This window comes from Solanum verrucosum, unplaced genomic scaffold (genome assembly GCF_900185275.1).
Source record: "Solanum verrucosum unplaced genomic scaffold, falcon-dt-bn FXZP01000040.1, whole genome shotgun sequence".
Classification (NCBI taxonomy): Eukaryota; Viridiplantae; Streptophyta; class Magnoliopsida; order Solanales; family Solanaceae; genus Solanum; species Solanum verrucosum.
Window position 1 is genome coordinate 1,163,803 of NW_026020323.1, and position 15,822 is coordinate 1,179,624.

At 30.1% G+C, this 15,822-nt stretch overlaps 2 protein-coding genes across 2 annotated transcripts in view; both read right to left on the reverse strand.

Annotated features, from left to right (window-relative positions):
• LOC125835507 (OVARIAN TUMOR DOMAIN-containing deubiquitinating enzyme 11-like) overlaps nt 1-15,822 on the reverse strand; it is a 233,184-nt gene that overhangs the window by 42,720 nt on the left and 174,642 nt on the right. The gene's annotated exons all lie outside the window — the stretch shown is intronic.
• On the reverse strand, nt 2,220-3,819 carry LOC125835441 (solanidine UDP-glucose glucosyltransferase 1). Its single transcript, XM_049514568.1, has one exon. The coding sequence runs from the start codon at nt 3,783-3,785 to the stop codon at nt 2,319-2,321; it is 1,467 nt and encodes a 488-aa protein (XP_049370525.1). The 5' UTR covers nt 3,786-3,819; the 3' UTR covers nt 2,220-2,318.

Genomic DNA, 15,822 nt, shown 5'->3' on the forward strand with positions numbered 1-15,822 from the left:
AGAAACCTATGAAAATTAAGAATCGAAAGTCATCGTTCGTTAGACAAGGTCCACGTGCTGTGCATCTCTGGTGTTCTGCTCGTGGAATAGAAAGAGTTTGTTGCATCAACAAAGTGTATTAGTCAAAAAGGCTTACTTAAGCTCATTGATGTGTACTCCTAGGCTATGAAAGAGAGGGTCCGCGAGTACTTTTGGACGTATATGCTGCATTTGGTGAGTGTAAATGATGGGTGAGGACTGAGGAGGAGAGGTAAGAAAGGAATACAATTATAAGGAAAATAAAAGGATAGAAAATCGAATAATAGATTTATGCATGTATCCATATGTGTAACACTCTCACTTTCAATTCGATCAAAGAATTGAGTCACAACAGAGCAAAAAGGATAGGTACTATTAGGGAGGAGTAAAAAACTATTAGGTCATAATTGACAATATTTCTTATTTATTCTTTATATTTGTGTGCATATTTCTCATAAACATCATCTCATATAGTAAATCCAGCACTTCAATTTTCTTGCTATCACATATTTATATGTTTAAATAGTTTCTGCATTATAGAATATCTATAATTAAGTAGTGGCTTCTATTTGATTTATAAAGGAAGTCGAGTCCTTTATGATCCACAAGCATGTACCTAAATAGTGTACAGAAGTTGACTCCTATTCTTGATCCTTAAGCAATTACATAACCATTTTTTCCAGAAAAATTGTTATCATTTTGATATATTTTTCTTATTCAAGTTCAAATATATGTTAATCAAGTATTGTGTATCTGTAATATTTGTCACATTGTCAAGCAGATTTATATGAGAAATAATTAAAGAATCATGAACATACGTATGTACTTTCATTTTTCATTGTAATGGGTATTAAAATTCGTGTTGCAATCTAATACATATATCTGTGTTGATAGTTTATTGTATCTATATTCACTACGAATTAAATTTATTGAAAATTTGTATGTGATATATTTACTCGGACAAAGTGTGGTAATAGAAATGGTAGAGTTGCCACATTTCTATGGACAATGATCTTAATTATTTCTCTATTTTTTTCTTTCTCTTTGTTTTTGTTGACTTTTCTTTTATTTTAAAAAGTTATCTCCGTGAGCTAGCTCACACAGGTTCATCTTCATAAATTCTGCTCTTAATAATATTTATAATAATATTCAAATCTTCCATTGTCATAATCTCAATTATTTAATATAGGCAGTTTAAAACAACACATAAAGTACGTACCACAAAAATGTCATTCCATTGGGCATAAATTCGAAAACAAGAACTCTTTCTCGGCCATTAAATAAAATCTCAATGGGGCAACTATATGTTAACATGGAAAGTTTTGCTTCGTCGATAAATTCTTTTTTATTTGCTTACTTACTCGAATTTATAACCATTGAGATTACCTTTAGAGACTCCTTCATAACCTCGCCTTGTTTGAGTTTCGATTCTAAAGTGAGTTAGTCATTTTTTTACTAACAACAATAAAAATGCTTATATGCTTATTAAGAATAATTTTTGAAAATAACAAAGTAAATTCGTAGGTGCAATTATTTTAGAAAAGAAGTAATAGTTATTGATTTTAGAGGAATTGAATAATTAAACAAAGGTAAAGAAATGCAAATAAGAGTAGAAATAAAGGATAATCGAAAAATAATATCAAGATAAATACAAAGAAGAATGAGATTACACGAGAAAAGATTATTTAAGTGAAAAACAATATGAGAAAAAAGATAGACACAAAGAAGGGTAGATAATCAAGAAACATAACAAAAAGGAAAATAGACGATTTCAAAATATCATTAATGCAACAAAAAATATTATTTTCATGGTAATGAGAATATGATCAAGCAAAAATATTTTTTTTTAAAAATCAAATTTCTAAATTTGTAAAATTACATTTATAACTTGAAATCTTAAGAAAATAATCACGATGAAAGGGTTAAAATTGTACGCTTTTGTTACATTAATAAAACCGCGCAAAGCGCGGATAAGTTCACTAGTTTAAGAAATAAATGTAGACATAGTAGGTGAGCTTGAATACTTTCATTTGTATTTTTCTAATACATTAATTATCGATGAAACAATAATTTGTGTGAAATTTAAAAGTATTTTCAATATTTCTCTGATTTGAAATAACAAGTACAGCATAGAGGGAGAATTATGCTATTAATCAATTTATTGTACATGAAAATTTGTAATATCATTGAGGTTCGCTTGATAAAGTTAAGATCCATCCATCCATTCCTTCATTTTATTAAGTGGGAAAAAAACACACACACACAAAGTTACAATGCAAGGACTTATTTCTGTCTTCCAACTAATTAAGATTAAAATTCTTGATATGTTGAATGAGAGCAGTGAGATTGTTCCACGAAGATCCACCTTCATTTGTTGCATTCTGAGCCATTTTGCTCATAGCCATTACTCTATCCCTAATATTCATAATTTCCTCAGAACCATTACTGATCATTAGTCTCTCAATTGCTTCTCTAATCTTGGCGCTTTCTATTACAGGGCCCGTGATCTCAATTCCTTCATTCCATACATCTATCCCGATTTTGATTCCCAATCCCCTAACCTCGACTACCTTCTCGTTGTAGAATTGATCAGCATAAAGTGGCCATGTTATCATTGGCACGCCAAAAGTGATGGCTTCCAGAACCGAATTAGTACCACAATGAGTCATGAACCCGCCTGTTGCTGAATGTTCCATGATCGTAAGCTGTGGGACCCACCCTTTGATGTACAAACCCTTTTTAGTCTTGTCCTCTAAATTACCAACTGGCAACCACGACGTTGTTTTTTCATTAGGCCTCAATACAAAAATGAAAGGAACATTTGAAGCATCCAGAGCTTGGGCTATTTCATTCAGTTGGCTCTCAGGAAATCTAGCCATGCTTCCGAAAGATACATAGAGAACCGATTTAGGTTTCTGTGCATTCAACCAATCTATAACAATCTCATTGTTGTTATGCTCAGAAATTAGTTCCTTACTACGGATTTTGGATGCAAAATGAGAGAGCGGACCAAAATGCCAACATTTTGGTTTCTTTAATTTCTGGTAGTAGTCGACATATGCAGGTTCTAGCTCATAAAATGTATCATGAACAATGCCATAGCTTCGCTCCTCCGAATCTCCAACTTGTTCGAGCAATTCGTCAAAACCAGTCTTTTGGTCATCCGGCTTTCTCAGATCATCTGTCAGTTGGGATAACTTGAACTTTATCTCATCAGGTAAACCAGGAACCACGAAACTTTGAGATTCGTCTAGATTAGGCTGCTTGTGAGGTCTGTAAACCTTAAGGTTGTGCATAATGCTGTAGCACATGTAAGCAGACAAATTGTACAAAATACGAGGGATGTGCAGCTCATCGGCAATATCTACTGTCCAAGGGAAGTACATATCAGAAAAAATGCAATCGGGACGGAGTTCACGAATTTTATCTTCCATTGGCTTTTGTAGAAGAGAAAGAGCATAAAAAATTTTATGGGGCATTTCTGGTGAAGTGGCAGAGTTAAAGCTCTCAATTCCTTCAGGCAACCCAACTTCAGCAGAGGGGAATTTAATAGTTACGATAGAAATGGGAAATCCGGAAATTCGAACATCATCGTCAATAGTAGATCTGAAAAGTAAGGCATTATGAGGGGTAGTGAGGATTGTGGCTTTAACACCGCGGGAGGCGAATAGCCTTGCGGCGTTAACTAATGGGATGAAATGACCAGCGGATAAGAAGGGAAGGAAAAGAACATGGAGGATTTCGCCATTGTTGCAGGTTGCTGCCATTTTTACTACCCAAGAACAGTGGTTGTTTCACAACTCTTATACCTTCAACATCATCTTACTTTTATATTTATAGACTAATGAGTGGTGAGTTTAATCTTAGTTAATTAATTTCACTTATTATATCCTTAATTAATTATTTTGAAAAAGGTAAAACTTTTTTAAAATCTTAAATTTTTAATTCATCCACTCCATAATTAATAGGGGTAAAATGGTAAACTCACTATGCCAATCAATGTTTTCTTAATAGGTGTGTTAATTCAAAAATAAACAAGTAATTAAGGGCAGAGCTGTGCCTTTTAAAAAAAAATATACGTGAAAGGTGTTTGATTAGACACATAAATTAAAAAAAAAAAGAGAAGAAATTAAGCTAAAAATATTTTTTAAAGAGTAAATAAAAAATTAATATAATATTTTTATTAGAAAAAAAAAGATATTTTTTAGTTAGCAAATAATAGTTGAGATATTTTTAGATCCTTTGAACATTTTAAAATCAAACTGTTAACTCCTTGTCACATTACTGAAAAAATAGTTTAATTATTTGTAGCAAACGTCCAAATCTTCAATACTTCAATCTGCACCAAATCAGATCTGTGCCTTTTTTGTTAAAAATAATAATGTGAAGGTATTTGATTAGACACATAAATTAAAAATATAAATTTGAGCTGAAAATATTTTATAAAGAGTAAAATAAAAAAATTAAAATTAAATTATTAAATATATGAAATTTTGTAACAAAATATTGTTCACTTTTTTTAAAAACTTTTTAAAATAAAGTTTCACTTAACAAAATTGTCATTTAATTATTTTTTGAAATATTTAAAATTATGTTGTTTATGTAACTTTATTCTGATTTTTTCCCATATGATCAAGATCAACCATATTTACCTATGTTTATGCCGTCAGTGCTATGGCCGATGTACGTCCGTTAATACTCCCTCAGTCCTGTTTTATATATTAATTGAATTTGTGAGGTAATGCATGATATTTGTTAAAGAAAAATATTTAAGTACATAATTTAAAATATATTTTAAATTATATATAATTTTGAAAGTAGTGCAATTTATCTCCAAAAAATATAAAAATTCATCAAAGAAAAGGACAAATATAAAAATAATAATCAAATATTCATCTTGAATTTTGAATTAGGGGTGTCAATGGTACCGTTCGGTTGGTTATTTTTTAAAAATTATACCATCCCAATTTTTCGGTTATTTTATAATATATAATCAAAATTAGATTTTATAAAATCATTCCAATCATATTGATTTCTCTTCGGTATCGGTAAAGTTCAGTTTTTTTTTTTTTACTTTTAAAATATCACCTCAAAATATACTACTATTAAAATATTTCTTTCACAAATATGTTCTTGAAGAAGCACTTTTATTCTTCATCAAGAAGACAAGAATGTAAAACCTTATTGCCGTATTGTTTGATCTTAAACATTTAATAGAAGTGTTTGCATATGTTTTGTTGTATTGTTTGATAGAATATCTATTACATTATCATTTAATTTTAAACCTAATTAAGCAAGGTTAATTAAAGAGCGAAGATCCAAAGTTGTCTAGTCATGAGAGGCCTAATACCTAAGTTATATTTATATTTAAAAATTATTCTAAAGAATATTTATATATTAAATTTAACATATTGTTAATATATAAAATATATTTACATGTAAGGTTATTCGATTCGGAATTTTTTTAATCTTTTTCATAAATTAAAAAAATCATCTTAATTGTTCGGGACGGTCATCAACCAAAAAAAATAAGAGACAAATGGATTATTGTGTATATCTATAGCACCTCACAATAATTTCAACGAATTTTACACACGTTTATTTATGTTGGACAGCAATATTTTTAAAATAAAGCTACATTATCTTTTTTCTATTTTTTCTGAGGGCATCTCCAATCCTACACTCTATTTTACTCTTTAAATATAAAGTTCTCTATTTTTTCTTTTCAGACAACCAATTTCAAACCAAATTTTTTTTTTACACTCTAAAAATAAATCTTTTTCTCTCTCCTCAATATTATATTATTATTTCTATTTCATTCTTATTTTCTTATTTCATAATATAAATCCTTTATTTCTTTTTCCCAATAATTACTTTATATAATTTCATGTGATATAAAATTTTATTTTTTCAAATTTTTTATTTAATATAAAATTATATTTTATTCTAAATTTTTAAATAATATAAATTGCAAGAAAATATTATATAATATACAAATTAATGGACAAATTCAAATAAAAGTGAAAGACAATCACATAAACATTACATAAACACTCAATTTTCAAAATTATTACGTTGCTCCCATAAATGCTCAATTATTGCATTACGGAGTTCAAAATGAGCATTTTTGTCCTTAATTTTTTATGTCTAGCTAAAAGTTGTTCAAACTGGGGATTTTCACCTACCATCATTTCTGTCGTTGGAGTTAGAGCCTCTACGACATCTTGAATTGGTGCATTAAGATCACATTCATCCTCAATTATCATGTTGTGCAGTATAATACATGTAGTCATTATATTATGTAGCACTTTCCTTCTCCAAAAATGTGAGGGTCCTGCAATAATTGCAAAACGTGATTGCATAAAACTCTGAATGCACGTTCAACATATTTTCGGCATGATTCTTGTTTCATCACGAATTAATTATTATGTTATGTATTGTATTTTATCTTGTATTTAAATTATTATGTTACGTATTGTATTGTTATCTTGTATAAATTATCATATTATGAATTGTATTTTTAAATTAAAATTTTCATCTTATCATTTTAATTTTGTGTATTCTTTATAGTGAAAATAAATAATAAAATCAAATTATATTATTCACGAAAATTAGAAAAATTAAAATAATATTAATTTGGGATGGAAATAGTATATATTAAATAATATATTTTAAAAAGTATTATATTACATTTAAAAAGAATTATGAATATTAGATATTTAATTAACTACATTATATGTAAAATAATATGTTAATTAGAAAGTAATAGAAATAATAATGAAATATTCAAAAAGTAAAATAGAGAGTGTGAATAGTAGTTCTCCAAATTTGGAGAACTACTATTCACCTCTCTAAATATGAAGAATAGAGAGTGATATGGAGGTATGTTGGAGTGTCTCTTCTCTATTTTACTCTCCAAATATAGAGAATGAAGAGTAAAATAGAGGTGAGTTGGAGATGATCTGAGGACCCAAAAAGATTATTATAGTACAACAAAACATAGAAGAAAATATCTTTTATTAGATGGTGACGGGGCATATCTTGGAGGTTTATTTATAGATTATTTTATTTTAAGTGTTTGGTTCATTCCTTATCAGCTCATTTTGTATTTGGATTAAAATTTTATAAATTTTTTCTGTTTAATTATATCCTTGAATTATTTTGCAGTTTCTTATTTTTAATTGGATCAAAGTAGATAGTTGTCGGATGATATTATTTTTAATGACCTTCTAATGAGCTAGAAGAAGAACAATTTTGTTTTCAAGTTTGTTATTATTTCACTTGAATTATTTGAGGGTAAATAATTTTCATCTTAATAAATTGATCACTCACAAAAGGTTAATTTTCAATTCAAAAAGGATAGACCATCTACATTTAGAACCAAAAAGACGGTAACAATAGTAAAATAGAAAAAGTTGTTTGTTGTTAAATAAATCCAATATAAATTAATACAATATTTGAAATGTGAGTTATTTAACATTTATAAGCTAATTTATTTAAATAAATTTAATAGTAAAAATATAAAACATAAAATTAAGAAAATAAATAAAATGATTAAGAGAATTTGAGGGATATTAGGATGAGACGGATGAAGTTTTAGGATGAGACTTTTATTTTTTTACCCTCCCTAGAAGCTCTCATTCCTTTTGATCCCTTGGTGACTCGGGCTTGCAACCTTTGAATTGAAAGCCATCCGAGTTAGGATGAGACATAGCACGTGATTAGGGAACACTTTTCTCAAGGTATAGATTGAGTCACACCACTTTTACCCGGTTAGGTAGATTTGGGGGAATGTTCATAATTATATTTTTTTGGTAAAAAGCGTTTTTCTTTGATTGGGCTTTTCATTTACGTGAATTGAATATAGTCGAATTCTAATTAAATAAAAAAATAAAAAATGTAATTAGATAAATCCAAGTATCATATAAATTGAAATGAACGTAATATAACTTGCGGAGATGAGTGATTTAATTCTCGAGATGATCAAGACAGTTTGAAAGTGTTTTGGATGCGTGAAACTCAAGAAGTTTGACCAAAATTAATATAAAATCATATCCGAGTTTTGATGGTTGCACTTGTTCCAAAGGGCATGTGCAATTTATAGCCAGGGAAACAGAAGGGTGAACGGACAAGACAAAATAAGCTCACATTGCTTCTTATGAATTCATTAACTTCTGTTGGTCACGGGTTCACACAAATATAACATTACTTTTCTTTTATAATCCCGTTGTCCCTAGTTAAATGTTTATTTTTGAATTGATACACCTATTAAGAAAATAATAATTGATATAGTGGGTTTACCATTTTACCCCTATTAATTATGAAGTAGATGAATTAAAAATTTAAGATTTTCAAGAAGTTCTACCTGTTTCAAAGTAATTAATTGAGGGTATAATAGGTAAAAAAAAATTGTCCTTTCTTAATTTGTCAAAATAGACAAGTAATTAGGAATAACTTAAAAAGAAAATGTGAACAAGTAATTAGAGACAGAGGGAATACTACATAGATAAGCTAGTGAATTTGTTTGTGCTTCGCACGTTTATAAAATACGATAAAATGTCAATATATATTTGCTCAGATGTATAATTGATTTTATAGAGGAAAACATTTGGTTAGTATAGTTAGTTGACTTCTAATAAAGTTATAAATTATTATTTTGGACTAATAATTATAAACATACGAAATCAAATTAAAATTTATATAATACAAAATAAAGAGAAATCGTAGAGAAAACTATAAAAACAAATAAATAATGCAACATCATTCTTACGATCTTGATCAATTGAATATAGGAGAAAATACGAAATCAATGCACAATCTTTCGAGATCTTGTCGATATCCATTCCCCTTACAAGGCGATTGCCATTCAATAATAGCCTTCATTTTATTCTTCAAGTCAAACTATATCGAAAACAAAGGCATATATCTAGTTGCTCATATTCTTCTAAATATATCTTTTATTTTTATTGAGAATGTGGAAATTACCGAGTCATCAATTGGATCCAAAATAAATTATGATAGTATTGATTATAAAGAACTGATAACCTTATTGGAGGATAAGATTATAAATAATTATTGTTTTCTTTTATGTTTGCAACTATGTTGGTCTTTCTTCCTAAGCAAATTTTAATATATCTAGTTTCTCATATTCTTCTAAACATATCTTTTATTTTTATTGAGAATATGAAAATTGCCGAGTCATCAATTGGATCCAAAATAAATTATGATGATATATGCTTTATAGATAGTGCCACAACAAACATTATTTTAAGAGATAAGAAATATTTCTCTTCTTTAATTATGAAGGAAGCTAATGTTAATACAATATTCGGTATTACAAAATTAATTGAACGCTCCGAAAAGGCTAACTTTGTACATACCGGAGGAACAAAATTGATAATTGATGAAGGATTATATTGTAGTAAGTCTCAAAGAATTTCATTAAGTTTCAAAGACATTTGTCAAAATGACTATCATAGTGAGACTACAAATGATGAAAAGAATGAATATCCTTATATTACTACAATTAAGTCGGGTAAAAGGTTTGTACTTTGAAAAGTTACCCGCTCTTTCATCCGGCTTATACATTGGTCCCTTTGAGGTTCTCGAATGTGTATGGCCAGCGACTTATAGATTGACTTTACTTCCTAACCTATCGGGAGTTCATCCGGTATTTCATGTATCCATGTTGAAGAGATATCATGGTGACGGTTACATCATAAAATGAGACTCATTTGTGTTAGATAAAAACCTTCAATATGAGGAGGAATTGATTGCAATTCTTGATTGTGATGTGCGTAAGCGGAAGACCAAGGAGATTAAGTCCGTGAAGGTTCAATGGAAGCATCGTCCAGTCGAGGAAGCTACTTGGGAAACCGAGAGGGACATACGAGACAAGTATCCCCAATTGTTCGTCGATTCAGGTACTACACCATTCTTTCTTTAGCCTATTTTTCCTAAGTTTGTCACTCGGGGACGAGTGATGAATAAATTGGTATCTATTGTAAAAGCCTGTTCCCGTCGTTATAGAAAAGCCAATTGGAAAATTTTTTGGGCCGAAAAACTTTTCGTAGTAACTTGAGATTTCCCAACCCTGTTCAGATTATGACGAAATCGAAGTCTATAAGGTCTAGGTAGATCTGGTAGCAATTGGGTGATCGAATTATCAATCACATGAGTAGATAGCTAAGACGTTAAGGAACCCTTACGACTTTACAAAATTGAATTCGGGCGAGTAGAACTCCTGAAATTGATCTTAGCGTAAACAGGTAGTTTCTGAGTGTCGTTGGTCGAAGGTGTGTTGTAAAATAGGGTATTGATATTATTAGTTTTGCTCACTATTTCCATGCAAGCCGCTAAAGCGGGATTTCTGCCGCCAGGGCGGGGCCGTTGTAGCAGGGTGAGTGTCGCCATGGCGGGGCAGACGCGACTTAAAGTCAGAAATAAATCCCAAAAATGTTTATTCTACAATTTTTGAACTTGAGAGCTAAGGAACGAACCCAGGGATTTTCTTGACAGTTTTTCACCATTCTTAAGGCTAAAGGTAAGATTTTCACTCCCTAAATCCATTTTTCGATCTGTAGAACGTAATCTAATGGGTAATTATTGATGGGAAAGGATTTTGATCTGGAAATTATGGTGGAAATAACCCTAATCTGGGTATGAAGATCATAGGTATGATCTAGGGTTGATATAATTGTTAGTAATTTGGGTAATTAGTTATTGTTTATTGATTCTCGTGTTAAATTAATTGGTTGTAGACCAAGAACAAACGGAACGAGTTCGAAAAGGGAAGAATCAAGTTTCTTAGGGGATTCAAGCTTTGTTTGAGGTAGGTGATGGTTGTGATTTCATGTTGTGTGATATATGTTTGTTCTTGCTTCATTATGATACATGTATGTATGTGAATTTTGCATTATTGATCACATTATTCATAAATGAGGATGATTGAATAATTGTTGCCATGAAATCATGACTTGCTTGTATGATTGTGAGAATATACTTGTGATTGTGGCTTGTTGAATTGATTGGGTGTTGCGTTTCAACACACTAACTTGGATTGGTTGCTACGTTTCGCCATAATTATAGGATCGATTACCACGTTCTAGCATAATCATTAGATCGGGTACCACGTTCCGATATGCTAACAGTTTGGGTTTGGGTTCCATGAGAGGACCAATGACTTGATATAACTGTGATATTTTAGAATCGTAAAACTGTTCGTTGTTCGTAAATATTGATGATATTGTATATGTTCAGTATATGCATGTTATTATTAGGTTGTATGTTGTATGGCTTATGTATGTTGCACTTAGTGGGATAGCCTCGTGATCCTACCAGTACACTGTGGTTGTGTACTGATACTGCACTTGTTCTTTCTTTGTTGAGTATAGGGCATCTTCAGGCGGCTATTGACATATCTCGCTTAGAAGATCAGTGATCGTTTGAATTCAAGGGTGAACCAGTTCTTTCGGGCTGCCATGAGTTCTCTTTTTATATAAGTCCACATTTCTGACTTAGACTTTCTAGTTAGTTGTTAGTACATTAGTTTGGGGTTGTAACCCTTCTTGTTTAGATTTATGGATCTTGTTAGAGTTTTGGTATGTTGACTTTCAGATTCTAGGTGAATTTTCCTCATTTGTTTTGTTGTTAGACTTTTGTTTAGAGTTTATGGGAACTCCCTAATTTTTCCTTAGCATATAACTTGCTTCCGTAACGTAAATGATTTAGTATTTTGATTAAGTTGGTTAGCTAATTAGTATTAATGGTTCTCCCACCGTAGGGTTAGTATGGGTACCAATCACGATGGTCTAGGTCGTGACAAAGTTGATATCAGAGCCTAGGTTCGTTAATCTCGATGTACCAAAATGAGTCTAGTAGAGTCTTGCAGAATGGTACAGAAACGTCGGTACTTTTTACGAGAGGCTATAGGACTTTAGGAAATCTCTCTGCTTTCTCTTGTCTCCTTTCGTGCTATAATTTGATTTCAATTGGTATCTGTCAATTCAAATTAGTATCTAACCTCCTTCACCCTTCTGTCCGCAGATGGTTAATACTAGGTTCAACGGCGTCAGCCCCGTAGCTCCCATCAATGCTCTAGCTGAGGAATCTGCAGCGAGAGGTTGCGGTCGAGGCAGGGGTAGAGGCCAAGGAAGTGCAGCACCTACTAGGGATGAAACACTGGTTGGAGATGCTCCCAAAAATGAGGCCCCTCTTGCGCATCATGAAGAGGTAGGGAGAACATAGAGGTTGAAGATGAGGAGAATGTTGGGCAAGAGAAAGAGGTGCAGACTGAAACTGCAGGTATTCCTCCTTTGGACCCAGTGTTAGCTCAGCAGATCATGTCATTCTTGAAAGGGTTGGTCGGTCGTGGAGTGCTTCCCTCTGTTCAAACAACTAAAGCTCCCGCCAATTCTCCTATTGCTATCACTGTCCCCAAGGTGTGAGAGAATGTAGGTAATGATGTTTTCTTCCGTCCTTTATTAGGTCTTGTTATGACTGGTAATGAGCATGAGATGTTGACTAAGTTCTTGAAGTTGAAACCGCCTGTGTTCCATGATTCTGAGAGTGAGGATGCATATGAGTTCATCCTAGATTGCTACGAGAGAGGCTTCATAAGTTGGGAATTGTCCATCAGCATGGGGTTGAGTTTGTGACTTTTCAACTTCAAGGTGAGGCTAAGCAGTGGTGGAGAGCTTATGTGGAATGCAGATCTTCAGTTTTACCTCCACTTACTTGGACCCAATTTTATGCTTTGTTTTTAGAGTAATATGTGCCTAGGACTTTGAGAGATCGCAAGAAGGATGAGTTCATGGCTTTGGAGCAAGGTGGTATGTCTGTGGCTGCTTATCAGGCCAAGTTCCATGTCTTGTCTAGATATGCTACTCAATTGTTGACTACTGAGGAGGAGAGAATCCGTTTATTTATTAGGGGACTAAATTTTGAATTGCATGTATTATCTGTTCATATGACCTCTTACTATAATGTTCATATTTATTGATATTAGTTCAATTTTTAAAAAATAATTTAAAAAACATAATTAATATTAAGTGTAAAGCATAAAAAAAATATACTTTTTTATTTATCAAAAATAACAAATAAAAAGTTATTTTAAAATAATGAGCGCATAAAAATGAACCAAAAAAGTAATAGTTTGATTATCCACTCTAATGAAAATAAATATCCAATTTTACTTGTATTATTTGATCATTTTATACTCACAAGGAAATAATTTTGTTGTAGTACGTGCTTTGTCTAACCATCAAAATAATTTTGTTGGCTTCCATTGTTAATATTAGTGACAAATACAGTAAAATTTCATTAAATTAATACTTAAATTAATACTCAATTAATTAATAATCTTTTTAAGATAATATTTTTCTCTGGTCTTGACTTGGATCAATGAAAAAAATCACCTATTTCGATAAGATAATATATTTTTCAGAAGAACTCTATATAAATATATGGTCTCATTAATATTATTAATTAATAACTCTTTAAAAGTACAAATATATCTATTACAATTTAGTGAAATATGGTGTTATTGTGTTTTTTTTTGTTAAAATTTTAATCTAGTTGAAAGTCATCTCTAACTTTTCTTATTGCATTTAAAAGTTTTGGTACTGTCTTTTCGAACTGCACATTCTAGATGCGATAAGTGTTTAACTGATTTCAAATGTATTGTATCATCTTCAACTTTATCATCAACATTGTTTCTCCAATAATATCAACAGTTTCTTCTAAATTATGGACTTCTGTTAATGTCCAATTTATTGTGGTAACCAAGATCATTAATCATAACCTCAAGTTCATGAATGACGTTTTCACAAGTAGATTCATTCAAATTCTATGAGATTTCATCTCCGAATAAATTTTGCGATTAAATAGTATCTCTATAAAATAATAATATTTTATAAAATTATCTATATTAATTTAATAAAATTAATAAATGGCTTACGATTAATTTAAATTCAGTATTTTTTATTCGAACCAGATGCGTGTCAAAAATATCTATTGACCAAATGCAAATGGTGGAATTCTAATCCAATATGGGGATTGGAGTCTACTAGCATTAACTTTATTTCTGTAGCACTTCAGATCTACTAGCAGTAACTTCATTTCTGCCAAATGTAATTTGCTCATTTTTAATACGTACCAAATGTAATTTGCTCTTTTTTGATACGTAATTTAGAATAAGAAGCATTTAGCCTATATTACGTACTATAGTTATAATTTAAGAAAATTGTATTTCGTGACTATAGTTTTCTTAATTCTTATTTTCTCCATTTCAAAAAGATTGACCTAGTTTGACTTGACACGAAATTTAAGAAAATAAAGATAACTTTTGAATCTTATGGTCTTAAATTAAAGTTATGTCAAATGTACAAAATTGTCCTTTAATCTTGTGGTCTTAAACATGCCACGTGAAAAGTTGAAAGTTAAATATTACCAAAAAATGAAAGAGGTCATTCTTTTTCAAACAAACTAAAAAGGAAAGGAGATTATTCTTTTTGTAACGAAAGGAGTATTATTTACTTGATTTGTATAATTCACCTGATTTCTATAAATTCAAAAATTGTATAATTCGATGTCTGATTGTAAAAATCCAGAATTTTATATATGCTTACACTAGCTATTTGTATACGATTTATGAAAAATTTATAATGAATTATCCAGTTTGTATATTGGCAAGTGAAATAGATAAACCGAATTTCGAAAAAAATAATAATCATAAATGTGTAAATACAGAATTTGTATATACTTACTATATTTGTATATTTGCAAGCGAAATATACAAACAGGCAGAAATATATAAACCACAGCCTCCATAACAAATGGAAATATAGTTATGGAGCGCAATTATCGAGATTATAGTTATAGAGCCTTATTATGTCTATTATATTTGCTATTTTTGAAAATTTTCATGTTTTTATTTGTGTTGGATTATTTAAAAAATGGAAAATGGTCAAAAATATTTTCATACTATGTTAAATTAAATAAAAATATTGTCAGTTAAGTTTGGTCTTAAAATGTTTACCGTTTATAGTTTGGTTAAAAAATATCCTTGTTATTTAATAGGTCAAAATACCTTTTTTCCAAATATATATATATATATATATTTCTTCTTGAACACATTATTTTCCTAGTGGTGATTTTTTTTAGTTTGAAAATACTTATCTTACACCAATTTGAAACAGATTTTTTTTTTCTATTTTATTAGAAACCTTTTTAGTGTTTTTTTTAAATAAAATTAATGATGTAGTTATAATGATCTTATATATAAGATCAATATTACCAACTAAAACTGTATATGAAGTTATTCTATTTTAATTGTTAAAATAAAATTAAGAAGATAGAAATTATTTTCTACTTATTTATTAGTTAAAGTGACTTTGCAAGTACTCTTTCATCATTAACCAAAAGGTCTCTGATTCGAGTCCCCTTGGGTATATAGCCACCTTTGTTAGAGAACGTTTTACCACCCAATGTGGGACTTCTCGGTGAAAATTAGTCGGGCTCCAATGTGGATACCAGACACAAGATGGAAAACAAAAAAAAAGTGACTTTAAAATAAAATCAATAAGAATTGACTTATTTAATAGTGATATTTTTTTCTAAGAATAAAATATATTTAAAAAGAAACAATTATAATATTTTATTAGAAAAAAAGATATTTTTAACTTATTAAATAATAATTGGGATATTGTTTGATCCTTTGAACATTTTAAAATCAAACTATTAACGAATTTTACATAAATAATATATTTTATTTGATTAATTACGCTTTTAAGTGTTCGTATATTT

Bases quoted from the DNA above. Each gene is read 5' to 3' on its own strand.
- LOC125835441 (XM_049514568.1), bottom strand. From the start codon at position 3,785: ATGGCAGCAACCTGCAACAATGGCGAAATCCTCCATGTTCTTTTCCTT.